The 18,734-nt window shown below is 58.2% G+C and overlaps 1 protein-coding gene across 1 annotated transcript in view; it reads left to right on the top strand.

Moving 5' to 3' along the window:
- CHD5 (chromodomain helicase DNA binding protein 5) overlaps positions 1-18,734 on the top strand; it is an 80,847-nt gene that overhangs the window by 9,442 nt on the left and 52,671 nt on the right. The window contains exons 2-6 of the mRNA XM_031663976.1: positions 2,419-2,546; positions 11,086-11,265; positions 14,810-14,928; positions 15,824-16,062; positions 18,174-18,298. Of these exons, the coding sequence (XP_031519836.1) occupies positions 2,419-2,546; positions 11,086-11,265; positions 14,810-14,928; positions 15,824-16,062; positions 18,174-18,298 (791 nt within the window). The remainder of the gene's footprint in view (positions 1-2,418; positions 2,547-11,085; positions 11,266-14,809; positions 14,929-15,823; positions 16,063-18,173; positions 18,299-18,734) is intronic.

Genomic DNA, 18,734 nt, shown 5'->3' with positions numbered 1-18,734 from the left:
CCCTGGCTGTGTGGGGCCTGACCCACATAAACCCACCTGGGGCAGACCTTGCTGTTGGCTCCCCTGTGTGCCCTAGCCCTCCACAGGGTGCCCTCCCTGTGTGGGAGCCCCAAGCACCTGGCCACCCTTGAGGAAGGCCCTGGTGCAGAGAGGCACCAAGACAGTGGTGCAGCCCCCACCTTCCCCTGGTGCAAACTGGCCCTGTGGGATGCAGGGGTGGGAGGGGCATCCGCTCAGCCACCAGAGCCACCAGTGCCCCAGAGGAGTGGGGACGGTGGGGCTAAAGCTGCACCCATGGTGTGGGCAATGGGAGCCCCAGAGACCCAGGGTAGGAGGCCTCCTGTCCCCCCTTTCTCTACTTAGGACTCTCCAGGGGTCCCAGGCCAGGCGATGGGGGCCTGTGTGGAGGGTGACAGATGAGTGTTGGGTGTGTCCTGGGCGCACATGCGTGTCTGTGTGTCTGCATGTGGCGAGTGTGTCTGAGCGTGTGGGCCACGCTGGGGGACGCCTCGAGGCCCTTTTTTTGACCCTAAGGTCACCAGACTGCCTGGGTTCAAACCTGGCTCCACCACTGCCAGCTGTAAGTGGTTATGATAAAAAAACTTCCTTGGGGGAAGGGGCTCTCTGTCTGTAAACTTGATCCAGTGGGGACACTCTGCCCGCTTTCTGGGTGAAAGCCTTCTGGTGGACCCAGGACCTCTCGTCCTCCTCGGGTCCCACTCGAAGCAACCCTCAGACTCTGAGTGACACTCCCTGTTGTGTCTCCACTGTCACAGAGGGTCGGGTCTGGGGTGTCCGTGGCAGAGGGTCTGAGGCTGAGGGGCTTCTCTTTGCTCCTCGGCTTCCCCTGAGTGCTCCTGAGTGCACAGGTGATGGTGGAGAGCGGGTAGGGCAAGCTGGATGGGGCGCTGGGGCCGCAGGCTGGCATGAAGGGCTCGCTCTCTCGTGGGCCCTTCTAGAGGACTCTTGGAGGTTCTTTCCTTCTGGAAGCCTCCTTTGTCCCCACAGGCAGAAGTGTCTCTACTTTGGATGGTTTGATTCTTGCTGCTCTGCCTGCCAAGAGGACCCTCCCCACTGCCCCTCCACGGCTCATGTCTGGTGCGCGGGAACTCCAGGCTTGGCTACCCTTTCTCTCTCCTGATTTCCCAGATGAGGGTCAGACCCCAGGCCACTGCTGCCACAGCAGGGGTCTCATGTCACACCCCCCAGGACACGTGTCAGCCCTTCCTCTGGGTTGGAGGTTGAGGGAGGCAGACCTGGAACTGTGGCCAGTGTCTTCAAAGATACTCCCCTCCTGAGCCTGCCCGGCCTGGGCCCCCTCGGCCTTCCGAGTCAGTGCAGGTGAGGGCAGCTCCTGAACACTCAGGTGTGCTGGGCACAGCATCTCTCTGTGGACTGTCACAGCTTTCTAGTGCCTAGCTGTAATGCGCTTGGTTTCCCGTTGTGAGTGTGTTGGAGGTGGGGGAGTGTGGACCTGTGTGCCTGTGTGTGCACAGGTGCGGGATCCAGGAGGAGATACAATATGGTCTTGGATTCTCTATTGAGGCAGTATCCTGTCAAACCCGTGGCGTATCCTGGCATCTTCCTTGCTGAGTTTGTCCTGCAAATCCCCGGGGACCTCAGGTATGGGACCCGAGCGTCCCTGTGGTCCACAATTCTCTCCCTCTCTATTTATTTATGTTTTTTAAGACGGAGTCTCACTCTGTTGCCCAGGCTGGAGGGCAGTGGTGCGATCCCGGCTCACTGCAACCTCCACCTCCTGGGTTTGAGCGATTCTCTAGCCTCAAGTAGTTGGAATTACAGGCGCCTGCCAGCATGCCCAGTTGAGTTTTGTATTTTTAGTAGAGACGGGGTTTCATCCTGTTGGCCAGGCTGGTCTCAGACTCCTGGCCTCAGGTTATCTGCTCGCCTCAGCCTCCCAAAGTGTTGGGATTACAGGCGTGAGCCACTGTGCCCGGCAGGTCCAGCGTTCTCAAGTCGCCTCCTGGCCACACCGTGGTCCTCTCTGTGGAGGGGAGAGATGGGCCTCACTGAGGTCTGTGCTCTGCTCTTTCGGCCCCGACTCCTTCCTGGTAGGGGCGCTCTGTTTCTCGGGCAGTGACGGCAGCAAGGCAGTTCTATTTGTTGTTCGTGGAGGTTCAGTTTTCTGAACGCTGTCCTGTCAGGGCCAGGTGGTTATTGTCCCATTACAGAGGAGGGAAGGAAAGGCCAGGCGGTGAGGTGATGTCACACAGTCCCTAGAGCTGGGGCTCCTGTTTTGTGTTCTCCCACTTCACTGGGTCTGGGGAGAGCAGGGTGGCTGTGACCTGGCACAGTTGGGTGTCCGGGGTCTCAGCATCCCCAGGGCTGGCGCTGTGTCTTCAGGGCTGTCCTGGAGGAAGCTCAGGAGTAACCACTGCCACCTTCTCATTTTTCCAGAAGAAGAAGATGGTGGTCTTGAAGGCTTCGATGACTTTTTCCCTGTGGAGCCCGTGAGCCTTCCTAAGAAGAAGAAACCCAAGAAGCTCAAGGAAAATAAGTGTAAAGGGAAGCGGAAGAAGAAAGAGGTGAGGGGCAGCACCTGTGCTGGCGAGTTGGGGTCAGGTGGGGTTGTGGCTGCGTCTGCCCGGCCGCAGAGGAGGGCTGGGGTCCCTGGACCTTGGAGTTTGAGGGTGTCTGAGAGCTGAGTTTGATGAAGAACGCCATAACCAGTGTCTGATACGAAGCGTTGTGCACGGAAGCCTTTTTAAGACGTTGCTGAGCTATCCTGTTTCTGGAGCAGGATGTCGGAGCGTCATTTTTCCTTCCTCCCGTCGTGCTATCCTGTGTGGGGACAGGGCCAGATTCTGTCGCCACGGTGCCTCCCTACCTCCCTGCCCCGCTCCCCGCTCCATAGCTGACTCCGTCCCTCTAAACTGAAACCTGAAGAAAGTGAAGTCAGTTGGAGAAGAGAAGCAACGCCCCGTTTAGGGACAGTCACCTGCAGGTGACCTCTGCATTCCTGTCACTTTCTCCCTGGTTCTCGGCTGGTTCTGGATGGGCGAGGCTGCCGCACGCTCCGCTGCCTCTGGTTGGCGGGGTGTGACGGTGCGAACATGTCCCTTGTCTTCCCACGCTGCTGACACATTCCGAGCGTGCTTCTCTGTGCTTCACGCGGGCTCACTTGATCCTCATGACCAGCCCTGGAAATTGGTGGCATGCGAAGGATGATCGCCGGTTGGCAGATGGGGAAACTGAGGCGAGTTTGCAGCTTTAAGTCCTTCCTACTTGCACTGGCACACTGAGGTCTCTGCCATTTCCTCACCATATGTTTTTGGCTTCCTTCTGGGTGTCTCCTCTGATCCTCCAAGCCACCCTATGTTGAGAACAATGGCAGGCACCTCACTTCACAGATGAGAACAGAGGCTCAGAGGTGCCCTGGCCCAAGGTCACACAGTGACACAGTGGCAGTACTGAGATCTGAACCCAGGGCTGTCAGCTGCACCAGTTGCCCCTGCCAGGCGTGTTTCTCCTCTCCTGCCTGCCCCGGAGGGACCTGAGGCCAGCTCTCCATCTTTCTTTCCCCCTGCCTAGAGGGGACTGGGCTGGCCCCACCTTGCAAGTGAGAGGCCCAGGGAGGTAGCTGGTAAGGTGCAGTGGTGGTGGGGTGAGGTGCTAATGCTAAGGGGGTGCCCTTGGCAGCACTGGGCCTGGATCTAGGCCTCCCTGCAGAGTGAGATGGGGAGGTGGCTGCCAGAAGAGCCTAGGGGTGGGTTTGGGGAGCTTGTCCCAGGCTGGAGATGCTCCCTGCTGTGAGGGTTTTGGGAGGGCTTGTTGCGGGGGGTGCACCATGGGTCTCTTGTCCCGTGAACAAGGTGCGATCACTGGAAGGCTTTGAGCAGAAGAGAGAGTGATGTGACATGACAGCCTGGCAGGCTCCCCTGGCAGCTCCAGGGCCAGGCCAGAGGCAGGAGCAGAGCCCTGGGGAGGGAGAGATGGTGGTGGCAGGGGGCGAGGGTCCTTGCCTTCACCTCTGGGCCTCGGGTCTGTGTCCCATTTCCACCTCCCCGGCTTGTTTGGGGACTTGGAGGCATTTTGGAGGGCTCTGAACTCTACCTGCAGCCTGTGGTTCCTCCTCTGGTCTGGGTGTCAGCCTGGGGATGTTGGGAGGGCAGAGCCTGCCCTGGACTGTGTCCTTGGTCCTCACGGAGCTCAGGGACTGCCATGGAAAGGATGGGGCTGGGAGGTGTTGGCCCCACCCCTCTGGTCAGAGCTGCCCCAGATGTGTCCTGCCCCTGTGCTCTCTGCTGGGGGCGGCGGTCAGCACCTCTCACCTACCTCCTACCGGCCCACCTCTCCCGGCCTCTGCCTTGCCAGGCCCCTGCAGCCCTGGGCTCTCCTGGGAAAGCTTCCTGAGTGTGGCTTGACCATGCCCCACGGCCCCCTGGTCCGCAGCCTGTGTGGCATCCCCACTGCTGCCTGCCTCCACCCCCACCTGCTTTGCAGCCGATTCAGGCCTTTCTGGTCCTCCGTGCACACGAGTGTGTGCATGTGACTGTGTGTGTACCACCCTGTCTTTCCCTGGAGAGACCCTGGCCCCTCTGCCCGATTCTGCCTGCCTTCTCTGTTGCCCCTTAGCTCTGTGCCCCATCTGGCACAGTGTCGGGGATGGATGTGTGTCTGTCCCTTTCCAGGAACCCCCCCTTACCACTGGGCCAGCATGGGGGCTGCATGGGAAGGATTTGTGAGGTGAAGGGGGGACCCGGGTCTGTGGAGCTGGGTGTCGAGGCTCCTGCCTGGCCCATCATGCCCCAGAGACTCCCAGGCCTACGCTCTGAGGCTCCTGCATCTTCCCCAGGGTCTCAAAGAGGGTGAAGCTCCCTGTCCCTGTGATTCGATGGGGACGTGGAGATAGGACAGGGGAAGCGGGGACTGTGTGCCTGGAGGGTCCCCCAGGGAAGGAGAGGCTGTGAGCCAGCTCCTTTGGTGAGGGACTCCCTGAATTCCCTGCTGCAGCCCCTGCCCTCCTCTTCTGCTGCTGTGGCGGCTGCCCCCTGGCCCCAGAGGTCGGTCCTTGTGCTGGGCCCCTAGGGGGTAGATGGCTCTGGGGCTGCAAGGCCCTGGGATGAAGGCACTGAGACCGTCTGGCAGAGGCTGTGAAATCTTGCTCTGCTGCCGTCCCCGCCCTCACTCCTCACACCTGGGCTCCATGGGCTCAGGGTGATGTGGATTTTAGGACCCTGAGGCCTCGTGGTCCATGGCAGGGACTCCTACCTGTGCACCCCCTGCGTACCTCCTCTGAGTTAGAAGCTGGGTGGGAGTCTAGGCCAAGAGGGGCAGTGTCACCTGGGCCTGGGTCTCAGGCCACTGTGCTGGGTGAGCCTGGCTCCTAAATGCAGATGAAGGAACCAGTGGGGTGCAGCAGAGACCTATGGAAGCCCCTGTCCCCCCCAGGTAGGGCTGGCTCCCCTCCCCTCTCCTGGGCTCAGGGTACAGCCCCAGCCCTGGCTAGGAAGGAGGCTTGGGGGGTGGTCAGCGTCTGGACAGTGGCGAGGCCTGGGGGCTGGGGGCCAGGTGGTCTTTGAGGCCTGGGAGGGCTGGTTCTCCGACTCTCTCATTCCCAGAGCGATGATCACGCTGAGCCTTCCCTTTTCCAACTGGCCCAGGTCTTCCCTCCCGCTTCTTTCTCTGACAATATGTTTTTGGTTTTTGTCCAGGTCCCTGTCTCTCTCTGGTTCTTGCCTGTCTGTCTCTCTCTGGGTCTCAGACTTGGTCCTTCGCTCTGGCCTGTGCTTGGTCTCCACCTTGGTAACCTCTCGGCATCTCCTCTCTGTCCTTGGCCCTCTTTTCTCTCTTCCCCCTCTCCCCTCATTTCCCTCCCTCTCTTTCATTCGCTCCACCCCTTCCTCACCCTCTCTCCTTCTCTCTGCTGAGATGCAGTTCTGGTTCTTGGAAGGGGAAGGGGGCTGGGATGGACAAGAGGCCTCCGGAGGTGCCCCCTCCCTTGCATTTGAGAGCCTGGCTCGGGCCAGCTGTCAGATCTTAGGGGGTCTGGAGCATGCTGTGGCCCAGCTGCTGGGTGCCCCCTTGCCCACCTGCCTGGCAGACTTGGGACCCCAGGATAAAGGCAAGGGGATTTCACCCCTCTGCCCCTCCCTGCCTCCAACCAGGTGGCTCCAAGATGACGGGGCAAAGGGACCAGGGCAGGTGGGCCGCAAGCCGCAGTTTGTTGGTTGGGGGAGGCCGGCAGCAAGTCGTGGATTCTGATTTACATAAAATAACCGGGCTGCAGCCGGAACCTGAGCATATGTAGATGAAGCTCCCTGTCAGACCCTAGCGAGCGCAGGAGGGAGAAATGATTTCAACCTGTACTGCAGCGGTTACCATAGCAACCAATTATTCAGTGCTAAATTATAACTGTTTATAACACTGGTGAATGGGAAGGCTCCTATTTCATTCTTCCCTTTTCCCTCTCAATCTTGAAGGACCCCAAATGGAGAATGACCGACTCTCCGCACCCTTCCTTTTGAGTTTAAATGTCTCCTTTTTCAGGAGATGCGGTGTGTGTTCGGAGCATCGGGCCTAGAGGGAAGGGAGATGGAGGTGGGAGGCCTCCGCCAAGAAACATCTGCGGAGCTGGGAAGGAGGAAGGGCGGCGGGACTGTCCATTGGGATCCCCAGGGCCTGATCGCATGCTGTGCCCTCAGCAGGGTGGGGGCTCAGAGCAGAGACCCCTCCTGCCTGCCCCTGCCTCCTGGCACACATAGGCTGGGCATAACATTCAAGGCAGCTTTGCAGGTGGATTCCATGTGGGGACTCCACATCCACTAAGACTCTTCTGCTGGCTGATGGAGCGTCCCCTGTAGTCACACCTAAGGCTGCTGTAGCCGAAAGGTCAGTGCCCAGGTCGAAGGCCAACTGTCATCTGGATCTTCATGCCTGCAGTGTGGTTTGATGGCCCTTAAACCTTAGGGCTGGGTTGGTTCGGGAGCTTAGTTAGGGAATTACTGGTTTGTGTCTGTGTCTCCTCCCCCGCATGTGGCTTGGTCTATGAGCCTCTCTGTATGTTTTCAGATACTGAACTGCAAATCTATCTCTGGTTCTTGATCATTTCTTCCCTTCTTGCCACTGGATGATGCTTCGTCCCTCCAGGTCCCGCTGATGGGCCACTGCTCTGTTAGGTGTTTTCAGAACTATTTGCAGCTTTCTCTGCAAGGAGAGATTTTGGAAAAACACCACAAAAAGGAGGCCTAGTTCTAGAGTGTCAAAACAGCTGGATGCAGGGTTCTGCCCTGCACTGTTACCCTCAGCCAGCCCCTGGTAGGGGAGGAGGGCTCTGATGAGATCTGGTGCAGGTGGGAGGCCCAGCTGTGGGGGCTCCATGTGGTGGAGGCAGGGCAGAGGCTCAGGGCAGGGGAGGCAGGTGGGGACTTGGGAGTCAGACCCTTCTCTTCAACTGGACTCTCCCCAGTGCAGGCTGATGGAGGAGGGAGAGAAGCGCACCTGCTTCCAAGAAATGAGGGCTTTGCTGGCTTGCCTGAGCCCCAGTGGGTGACAGCAGGGCAGGGGCCACAGATGGGCAACAGATATGCCCGACGTCACCTGAGCCCATTCCGTGCCAAGGATCTGTGCCCTCCTGCCCTGCCACTTAACTCTGAGTGGACACTGGGCGAGCCCTTTGTCAGTGCCGGGCTCACGGCCTTCTGCCAGCCCTATTCTCCCAAGCTGGCGTGCGCTGCTGCTCCTGCCAGACAGTGGAGGCTGCTGGAGGTGCCTTCCCCTCCTTATCCCTCCCTCCCTCCGGATCTCTCTAGGCCGCCACTCCTGGTCTCCCCTGCAGGTCATCAAGGGGCCTGCTTGCCATCAGATGCCGGGTCGGCAGATGTTGCCACAGCAGCCCCTTCTTGTCCGGGTCCTGCTCCCTCTGTACCGTGTTGCTGCCCAGCTGCTGGCAGCCTCTGTGCAGTTAGCTTGAACGCAATTCCAACAGCAGAAATGTGGGGGTGACTCTGATGTGTCCCCTCCAGCTTGTCATCCTGGCTGTATCTTTGGCTTCCAAGCAGAGCTGGGGTCATCATGGGTCGTTTGGGCATGTTCTAGGCATCATCAGAATCACAGTGGCCTCTGGTGTCTACGCATGGGCATGGTGGTGTCGGGGGAAAGGGTCATTCTCACTGCAGCCTGCTCTGGCTTGGCCGAGTCCCCTGCCCAGGACACGGCAAGGCAGCCCAGCCCTAGAGACCCGGGTGCACGTCCCATCGTGCACCCCGCCCCACCCCGGCTCAGAGCACTGCTTCTCTGTGCTTAGGTTTCTCCCGTGTCAGAGATGTTCAAGGCATTTTCTTTTCTTTTCTTTTCTTTTTTTTTGAGACAGTTTCACTCTTATTGCCCAGGCTGGAGTGCAATGGCGCGACCTTGACTCACTGCAACCTCTGCCTCACAGGTTCAAGCGATTCTTCTGCCTCAGCCTCCTGAGTAGCTGGGATTACAGTCACGTGCCACCATGCCCGGCTAATTTTGTATTTTTTTTTAGTAGAGATGGGGTTTCTCCGTGTTGGTCAGGCTAGTCTTGAACTCCCAACGTCAGGTGATCCGCCCACCTCGGCCTCCCAAAGTGCTGGGATTTCAAGCGTGAGCCACCGCGCCCAGCCTCAAGGCATTTTCTTACAGTCTCCCTGTTTCCATCCTTTCTGGCATCCCCAGTTCACAGATGATGAAGCTGAGGTTAGCTTGCCACAGTGACTTGCCCGAGTCTCAGGCTTGCAGGGGGCAGAGCCTCCCTGGGGAGCCTGGAACTCACTGGCAGGCCATGCAGGATTAACCATGGGTCCCCCGACTTCACGCTCAGTGGGTTTGTGAGGTTTGTTCTCTGGCAGCTGAAGGCCCCCCAGGGCCCCTTCCTCTGTCCAGCCCCCAGCCTCTGTCCGTGGTGCTGAAGTTCATGGCGGCTTCTCTCCCTTGTCCTTACCTCTGCTGGGGCGAGGGCTGCGGGAGAGCGTGTCTCTCAGATCTCCTGAAGGCCGGTCTCTTGAAGCTGGCCAAACTCTGACTCCTTCAAGGGGACATGGACATCACTGTCTGACCTCCACCTCCCCAAGGGACTGAGGCTGAGCCTGGGAGCTGTGGCTCCAGGGCCCAGCATCTCCTCCAGCCTTGAGAGTAGGCTCCCAGCCAGTGGCCGCGTCAGTATTCCCGGAAACACCCGGGTTCCGGAAAAGCAAAGAGCACAGAGGCCCTGCTGCTTGGCAGCTGGCAGCGCCGCTAACTCTGGCGGCTTAATGGGCTAAGAGGTTTGGGAACAGGGAGGTTGGCGGGCAGGGAGAGGGAGCGGGGCTTCCAGGAGAGTGGGGAAGTGCAGGCAGCGTGTTGGAGGGGGTGCTTCCCAGCTGGATCTTAGAGGAGGGGGCCCTCACCTCCCCCTTCAGTGACCGTCTCCCTCTCCACTAACTGTTGGATGTGCCTGTTTGGAGCCACTCTCCTGGGAAAAGGCAGGTCATCCCCTTTTGACAGTGTGGCCTGAAAGGGCAGAGGTGGGCTGGGAGCCTCCCAAGACTATCCAGGGAGGCTCCCTGCCTTTGCTGCTCCCTCATTCTCTTTCCTTCTGCCACCCTTTCCTTTCTTTCTCCCTCCCTTCTTCTCTCCCTCCCTCCCTCTTTCCTCCTCCCTCCCCGCCACTGCTGTTTCCTGAGCTCATTTTTTATCTCTCTGGTTCTCTCTTCGTCTCGTCCCTTGCCTCTCCCTGCTCACCCTGAAAACAGTTAATGGCAGTCCTGTGCATGGCAAGCCCTGCGCACGGCGGGGATCATGGCCCTGCTGCCCGGCCCCTCCCTGGGAAGTGGCTGTGGAGGGCTTCGACAGTCGACTTGCGACTTGCATCTCTAAAGGCCACAAGTAAATCACTTTCTCCGAGGGGCAGCACCTCTCTCGTGGGGTGCTGTGGTTGTAAACGCCCTTATCTCCATATAAATGAGCCATTTTCTGCCTGTACAGACAGGAAACTAAATCAAGGAAGCTAGGCTTAAGAGCTGCCTAAATTACCTTTTCTCGTATGGAGAGGAAGAGGCCAGGCTGGGATGGAAGTGGGGGAAGGTGGGCTTGTGCCATCCGTAGTAGTGTCTGCAGAGTCCGCACATGGAGAAAACTGGGATGTGCACGCTACATTAATTACAGGTTTCACCTGACGAACGCGGTTCCATGGGATGTGAACTTAAGCAGAGCGCTGCGGTGCTGGGGCCTGAGATGCAATGGCCCTTCTCCGGTTGGGGCTCTTCTCTGGCTGGGGCTCTTCCCTGGCTGGGGCTCTTTCTTTCCTGGCTGGGGCTCTTCTCTCGCTGGGGTCCTTCCCTGGCTGGGGATCTTCCTGTGCACTTTGCTTTTTTTTTTTTTTTTTTTGAGACGGAGTCTCACTCTGTCGCCCAGGCTGGAGTGCAGTGGCCGGATCTCAGCTCACTGCAAGCTCTGCCTCCCGGGTTCATGCCATTCTCCTGCCTCAGCCTCCCGAGTAGCTGGGACTACAGGCGCCCGCCACCTCGCCCGGCTAGTTTTTTGTATTTTTTAGTAGAGACGGGGTTTCACCGTGTTAGCCAGGATGGTCTCGATCTCCTGACCTCATGATCCGCCCATCTTGGCCTCCCAAAGTGCTGGGATTACAGGCTTGAGCCACCACGTCCGGCCTTCTGCACTTTGCTTTTTAACTCTGGGACCACATCCTCCAACACCGGCTCCTGGGTCCATGCCCCGTCATGTAAAACTGGTTCAGCCTCCAAAGTCCATAGAAGCCTGATGATGACTGAAGCAGAGCCTGAGTTCACCCGCAGGGCTGCCGGAGTAGGCCAAGCTGAGTTTGCCAATGGAGAAGCCTGCTCTCACCAGAGAGCTGCTCTCACCTTGCCTCATCTGCAGGCTCCACTGCTTCCTGTGGCGTAGACCCTGGGGACAAGACTTGGCTTAGGCTGGCTTAGGGTTGCCCCTTTGGCTGGGCTTTGGGGCTGAGCCGTGAGCAGTGGTCCCTGATGATGACCGATCCCCAGCGTGGGCCAGGAGGTAGCTTTCAGGGTCATCCTGCCACGCAGGACTCTGGATGTTTGTGAGGCCTCTGTTGCCCTCACTGTCCCCCTTCTTTTCCAGGGAAGCAATGATGAGCTATCAGAGAATGAAGAGGATCTGGAAGAGAAGTCGGAGAGTGAGGGTAGTGACTACTCCCCAAATAAAAAGAAGAAGAAGAAACTCAAGGACAAGAAGGAGAAAAAAGCCAAGCGAAAAAAGAAGGATGAGGATGAGGATGATAATGATGACGGATGTTTAAAGGTGACTATGGAGGCCTGGCTGGGGGGACAGAGCGACATCCCTGTTGGAGGGGCTGAGCCTCTTGCCTATATGGTTTTTTTTTTTTTTTTTTTTTTTTTAATGAGATGGAGTCTCTGTTGCCAGGCTGGAGTGCAGTGGCGCGACCTCTGCTTACTGCAACCTCTGCCTCCCAGATTCAAGTGATTCTCCTGCCTCAGCCTCCCGAGTAGCTGGGACTACAGGTGCATGCCACCATGCCTGGCTAATTTTTGTATTTTTGGTAGAGATGGGGTTTCACTATGTTGACCAGGATGGTCTCCATCTCTTGACCTCGTGATCCACCTGCCTCAGCCTCCCAAAGTGCTGGAATTACAGGCGTGAGCCACGGTGCCTAGCCTGTTTTTTGTTTTTTTAAGATGGAGTTTTGCTCTGTTGCCCAGACTGGAGTGCGGTGGCTCCTGCCTTAGCCTTCCAAGTAGCTGGTACTACAGGGACGCATCACCACGCCCAGCTAACTTTTGTATTTTTAGTAGAGATGGGGTTTAGCCATGTTGGCCAGGCTGGTCTTGAACTCCTGGCCTCAGGTGATCTGTCCGCTTCAGCCTCCCAAAGTGTTGGGATTACAGGCGTGAGCCACTGTGCCGGGCCTGTTCTCTGCCTTCTGACCTGAGAGCCTGAGTCCGAAGGGCCAGAGTGTCCTTTCCCACCTGACCTGAAGATGGAGCCGTGAGCGTGTGTGCTCTCGTGCATGCGTGTGTGCATGCACAGTAAGGATGGATGAAATTTAGGGCTCAGTGGTGGAGATCGTGCAGCATCTTGCTGATGTACTGGCTGCTCTGCCAACAGCTTGCCCGCACGAGTGAGCAGCTATTTCTGGGGAGAGTGATAGATAGTGTGAGCTCCAGTTTAGTGTCAGGAACCTCTTGCTTGGAGCAATTTGGGAAAATAAAACAACAAATGGATTCTTTGCCACAAGAAGTGCTGGACAGCTTTGTTTATGGTAGGAAGGGAACTTGTGTCCTGAAATCCTGCCCAAGCAGGCATTCCTGGAGTCTCCTAGTGCATGCGGGGCAGAGCAGTTACAGAGATGGGCCAGCTCTCCCCTGGGTCCAGCATCCCCAGGAACATGGGAAATGATGTGAAGTAAGCCAGGCCTTTATGGTCATGCTGAGGTGCTCTGAAGTCTCAGAGGCTGCACCCTGGGGCTCCTTGGGGAGGCGGAGAGGCCAGGGGTGAGGCTGGTGGACAGGCAGCGGGTGAGTGACAGTGCCATCCAGGAACACTGTGCTCCCTTTGTTCTTTTATGAGACACCGAGGCTCAGTTTGGGCTGGCCGCGGATTTAAAGATAAACGCTCTGTAAATATTAGTACAGTTGCTGTTGGGTGAGGCGGAAATCATGAATGTGAATAACTGAAGTTGGGAGGTGCTGGAGGAGGAGCGATTCTTCCTGGCGGTGTCCTGACACCGGGGGTGATTTCAGGAGTCAGTGGAGTGTTGTGAGTCACTGGAGACAGATCACTGCTGCAGGGCTGGCAGTTCTGAAAGCTTCACTTAAGGGAGTGATTCAGGGTCACCCCGTAACAGTATCATCCCCTCGCTCACCTGCTGCTCTGCTGTCCTGGGTGGGGGCCAAGGGGTCCGTGTGCCATCAGGAACAGCCGTGTGTGTCCATGGGGGCAGGTCAGCCACAGAGGGGGCCCCGTCTGGGGACTTCTCTGAGCTGTCACAGAACAGGAGGCAAGAATGGGCTCTGGAGGCCTCCCGCAGCCTGGACAGGCAGACTGGTTCTCAGTGCTGGGAGACGCTCAGGGCAGCCTTCTTTTGCAGGAGCAGAAGCCCAGCTCCGGGGCCTAGGCAGTAGAGGGATGTGTAGAATCAGGGCCCTGAGAACTGAGAGGCAAGGGGCATCGGGGTTGTGGGACCCAGTGGTGTTATCAGAGGCTGTTTCTTTGCATCATTCACCCTGCCTCTGCTGTGTCAGTGTTGGGCTTAGGCCAGACACGCTCGTGGCTGAGCACTCTTGTGGCTGAGAATGAGGGCAGCAGCTGCTTGGGGCTTCTTGGTCTCCTCCAGCAGGAGGGAGAGCAGGCCTCCAGTATCCAGGTGTGCAAGCAGGAGACCAGCATTCCCCTGATTGGACTGGCTTAAGACATGACTGGCCTGACCAGACTTTGGCCCAGGAGTGGTGTGTACTGATTGGCTTAATGTATCAGGTTGGGTAGGGGCAGCTCAGGGCTGCCTGGAAGAAGTGGGATGTTGGGGAAGGAGGAAGGCAGGTGGATTGGGTGCTAACAGTTACTAACACATTTTGACACACCCTGTTCCAAGCACCTGCACTAACTCATTCTGTTCTGCAAGGCAGTGTACCATTATCTTCATTTTACAGATGGGGAAACTGAGGCAGGAAAGTTAACTTGTCCACCTGTCACCACTGGTGTGTGGTAGAGCCAGGATCAGAAGCAGCCCATGCCCACAGCCAGCACCTCCATTTCTGAGCCCTGCCAGCCCGGGCTGCCTGTTCATCTGGTCACCTGACCCCTGGGCTAGCTCTCTTGAGAACACACTGTGCCCCTGGGATGTTGCCCCACCCCAGGCCTCAGCAGTAGTTGGACCCTCTCAGGGCTCTGTCCCCAGCTGGCCCATTGTCCCATGCCCCTGCCTCAGCAGTGTCCTGTCCTTTACAGGGGCTGACGTGGCTATACCTGGCACCCTGGGGAGGCCTCATGTCTTTTTTTTTTTTTTTTTTGAGACAGAATCTCGGTCTGCCACCCAGGCTGGAGTGCAGTGGCGCCATCTCAGCTGACTGCAACCTCCGCCTCCTGAGTTCAAGTGATTCTCCTGCCTCAGGCTCCTGAATAGCTGGGATTACACCAACACACCCAGATAATTTTTGTATTTCAGTAGAGACGGGGTTTCAGCATGTTGGCCAGGCTGATCTCGAACTCCTGACCTCAAATGATCTGTCTGCCTTGGCCTCCCAAAGTGTTGAGATTATGGGTGTGAGCCATCACCCCTGGCCTGGAGGCTTCGTGTCTTTCTAAAGTGACTTAGGAAGCCCTGTAGCCCTACATCCTTATCAGGGATGTCTTCCTGTCTTTAGGGCACCGTGCTCTCCTGCTGTCCAAATCCCCAGAATGCAGTCCCCCAGAGGGCGAGTTCTGTTGTCATGCCCTGGTGTCCCGAGGCCGGTTGGGCAGCCCTATCTCAGGATGGAGGCCTGGTCTCAGGCGTCCAGTCTCTTTTCCCACATCTGGCTGATTTCTCTTTCTGGAGGTTCTGGGCACACACATGGCCTCTCCCCAAACCCTGACATCGAACACTTTGCCTGCACTCCCACGGGCTGGCATCTGAGACACGGCACAGATTGGGAGCTGCGGGGCTGCGGGGCTGCGGGGCTGCAGGGCTTGAGTGTTTCCCAGGGTGGGTGAGAATGGTCCAGTTACGTTGCAGACATGACCCCACCTCTCTCCCCTGTGCCGAAGTCTCCTAAGCAGGGACCCTGGGGATGGGGGTACAGGTTAGAAGGCCCCTCAACAACTCTACCTCTGGCCTGGGTCTCTGTAGGAGCCCAAGTCCTCGGGGCAGCTCATGGCTGAGTGGGGCCTGGATGACGTGGACTACCTGTTCTCGGAGGAGGACTACCACACGCTGACCAACTACAAGGCCTTCAGCCAGTTCCTCAGGTGGGCCGGGCACCAGGGCTGTTCTCAAGGTCGGCACATCCTCTGGTGGTACCAAGTCGGGAGGGAGGTGGAGGAATGAAGCCCAGGTGCCTGTGGTAGGGGTGGGCTCTGTCAGGCCGACTCAGCAACCTGAGGGAGCTGGAGGGAGGGGGCAGGACCCCTTCATGTTAACGGACCTCCAGGCCTTCCCTTGTGGGCCCTGCCCCTGGGCCCTCGAGTCTCTTCCCTTTGGGGAAGGTGGTTCCAGTCTTTCCTGGGGGGTCTTTCACCACCATGGCCTCTCAGCTCTGGTAGAGGTGGGACAGAGACCCAGAGGCCAACTGTAGCCCCTCTGTGGCCCCCCAAGTCTTGCAGGGCCTGAAAACCTGATGAGAAAATCACCAACTGTGTGGACAGGAAGCGGGGGTGTTTTGGGGGCGGGCTGTGGGTGTGGACAGGAAGCGGGGGTGTTTTGGGGTGGGCTGTGGGTGTGGACAGGAAGTGGGGGTGTTTTGGGGCGGGCTGTGGGTGTGGACAGGAAGGGGTGTTTGGGTGGAAGTGGACAGGAAGGGGTGTCTTTGGGGGTGGGCCGGGTGTGACAGGAAGTGGGGGTTTTGGGGCGGCTGGGTGGACAGGAAGGGTGTTTTGGGGCAGGCCAGGTGGACAGGAAGTGGGGTGGACGGGCTGTGGGTGGACAGGGAAGTGGGGGTGGGGGGAAGGGCTGGGTGGACAGGGAAATATGGCTGTGGTGGATAGTGGTGGAAGGGTGGACAGGAAGGAAGGAATGGTGGATGGAAGGGAATGGAGCCAGAAGGGAATTGAGGTTGAAGATCAGAGGGGTGGGCCCTGCCGAGGCTAGGGTGGGCCTCTCATCTCACCTGGCCCTGCCCTCCCCCTCCTGCCTCTCCCCCCACAGGCCACTCATTGCCAAGAAGAACCCGAAGATTCCCATGTCCAAAATGATGACCGTCCTGGGTGCCAAGTGGCGGGAGTTCAGCGCCAACAACCCCTTCAAGGGCAGCTCGGCGGCAGCAGCGGCGGCGGCAGTGGCTGCGGCTGTAGAGACAGTCACCATCTCCCCTCCGCTAGCCGTCAGCCCCCCGCAGGTGCCCCAGCCTGTGCTTATCCGCAAAGCCAAGACCAAGGAGGGCAAAGGTAAGGCTGGGGGTGAGTGGGCACCTAGTCCCGCTGGGAAGAGATCCCCTTCAGACCCTACAGGAGAAGCCACAGGGCAGACGCGGGCAGGGAGGGGCAACTGGGGTGCTCCTTATCGATGGCCCTGTGCCCGTGTGACCTTGGATTGCTCGGTCCTTTCTCAGCAGTGAGGCAGCATCCCTCACCTCTTTTGTGCCTGACTACCTTTTGGGGCTGGTGGAGAAGCAGAGGTGATGATGTGGGCTGAGGTTTGGGAGGTTTGAGCCTGGCCAGCCAGGAGGTGCTCCTGACGTGGGCCTGGAGGGAGGGCAAGAACAGAGGTACGCAGAGTGGAGCCACTCCAGCCCCGGTCTCTGGGAGTTGGCAGGCTCTTGGGTTTCAGCCTGTGCTGTTCCTGGGGAGGAGGAGGAGGCCCCAGTTGAGCCCGTCTCTCCCTCTTGTCTGCACACCCACTGTGTGCAGGGTTGTTCTCCAGGCCCTTGGCCAGCGTGGAGCATGGAGGCCCTGCCTCTCCAGCTTTAGGATCCGGGAAGCAGGCAGGAGTTGGAGGGACTGGGCATGGCCAGGTCTGGCTTCCCAGGGAGGCTGTTCTGGGACAGGCCTGGAAGGAGATTGAGATCCAAATTCTGCCTCAGTGGCTGGGTGTCTGGGTGGGGAGGATGGGGGCAGCAGAGGCCCCCTGTGACTTGAAGGCCCTGGGGGAGGGAGGTTTTTGGGTGGGGGTTTCTGGCCTCTTGGAGGTTGGGGACATTGATCTCCCCAGGGCTGTCAGTCACCTGCATCTCAGCTTTCCTAGGTGCCCTGAAATTTTTTTTTTTTTTTTTGACAGACTCTCACTCTGTCGTCCAGGCTGGAGTACAGTGGCACGATCTCTGCTCACTGCAACCTCCGCCTTCTGGGTTCAAGCAATTTTCCTGCCTCAGCCTCCTGAGTAGCTAGGATTACAGGAGTGCACCACCACACCTGCCTAATTTTTTGTATTTTTAGTAGAGATGGGGTTTCGCCGTGTTGGCCAGGCTGGTCTCGGAACTCCTGACCTCAGGTGATCCGCCCACCTCAGCCTCCCAGAGTGCTGGGCTTGCAGGCATGAGCCACCGTGTCCAGCTGATTTGGGTTTTGATGGAAGGGGCTGAGGGGGCTCTGGGGATCCCTTCTTTCAGCCCCAAGGAGCTTTAGTTTCTGGGGTGCTGTGTCTGACACCACTGTGCCAAGTCTCTGAAGGGAGCCTGGCGGGCGAAGTGACAAGGGTCAGAGTCTGTTCCCTGTCCTGCTCTGTCTGGGCCATCAGGATCTCGGGAGGGGCTCCCGGCCCGCCCCTGTAGGCCCAGCCTGGCTTGTTTTCTCGTTTCCTCTCGGGCTCCAGCTGCTGAGCTATTGATTCCATGAACTGCCTATTCAGAGCTTGGAAAATTGAAATAGATTTTCCATGGCGCCATGGAGGGTGCAGCTGGGCTCCTAGCTCCATGTCCCTGTATGTGGTGTGGCCAGAGGAGGGCCTGGGGAGAGGCTGCCTCTGTGGGGTGTGCATCCCTGCCTCCAGGCCCCCCTTCCTTCCTGGGTCATTACTCCCCGGGTAGCTAATTGCCCTGTGGCCAGCTCCATAAAAACAGCCTCAACTCTGCTGGCCCTTGCTGGGGTTGACTGGCAGAGGTGGGGCGGTCTTGGGTGGGACCAATATTACCTGGCTAGCAGGTGGGAAAAGGCCTTTTGGCCCCAGGACATCCTTTGGGGGCTCAGGCATGGATCACAGGTGCGTGGCTGTGCCTTCAGTGGCCCTGCTGGCTGTGGGGGATGGCTGGTGCCTCCTTTCGGTGGTTGGGGACAGTACAGGGGCTCCTCCCAAGAGAGCCACATTTCTGTTGGTTGTGGACAAGGGGCAGCAGGGTGGTCAGAGCAGCCTCCGGTCAGAGCCGTCGTCTGGTTTTGCCTCATTTGCTGTGTGATTTTAAGCAAGGGTTTCACCTCTCCAAGCTTCAGGTATCTCGTCTGAAAAGGGGTGATGGTAGAAATGACCCTTTCCTTATTGTGTAACCGAGAGCTCAGTGAGATGATGGCAGGAAGCAGGCCATCAGTGGTGGCAGTGGTTGGCTATCATTACCACTGTGTTTCAGGGCCTGGAGTGAGGAAGAAGATCAAAGGCTCCAAAGATGGGAAGAAAAAGGGCAAAGGGAAAAAGATGGCCGGGCTCAAGTTCCGCTTTGGAGGGATCAGCAACAAGAGGAAGAAAGGCTCCTCGGTAAGTGTGTGTGTGTGTGCACTTGTGTGTGTGTTTGCAGCATATGTGTCTGCATGTGAGCACGCAGGGGCCAGGCGAGGGCCTTCAGTTCATTACAAACTAGCTGGGGCAGGTTGCACCCCTCCCCTACTCTCCTTCCAGTCTACGTGCAGATGTGCTGGACCTCAGTTTCTCCATTTGTGTGATGAGGGGTTTAGACTGAATCCTTCCAAGGACCCTTCTGACTTGGACTCTGGGCAGGGAGTACTCCCCTGGCTCACCCTCCTGAGCTGGGAGCTCAGTCATGGCTCCTGCTGTCTACAACTGTAGCTCCATTTGGGCAGCAGGTGGAGGAATCTGTCCTGGTGGGGCCTGGCCGCCCAGCGCCCAGGTCTGCTCTTGGGGGAGTGGTTGGATGGGGCTGGACCCTAGAGAAGTGGCATGTGGGCAGGATCAG

This window comes from Papio anubis, chromosome 1 (assembly GCF_008728515.1).
Source record: "Papio anubis isolate 15944 chromosome 1, Panubis1.0, whole genome shotgun sequence".
NCBI lineage: Eukaryota > Metazoa > Chordata > Mammalia > Primates > Cercopithecidae > Papio > Papio anubis.
This window is presented reverse-complemented; position numbering and strand designations above follow the sequence as displayed.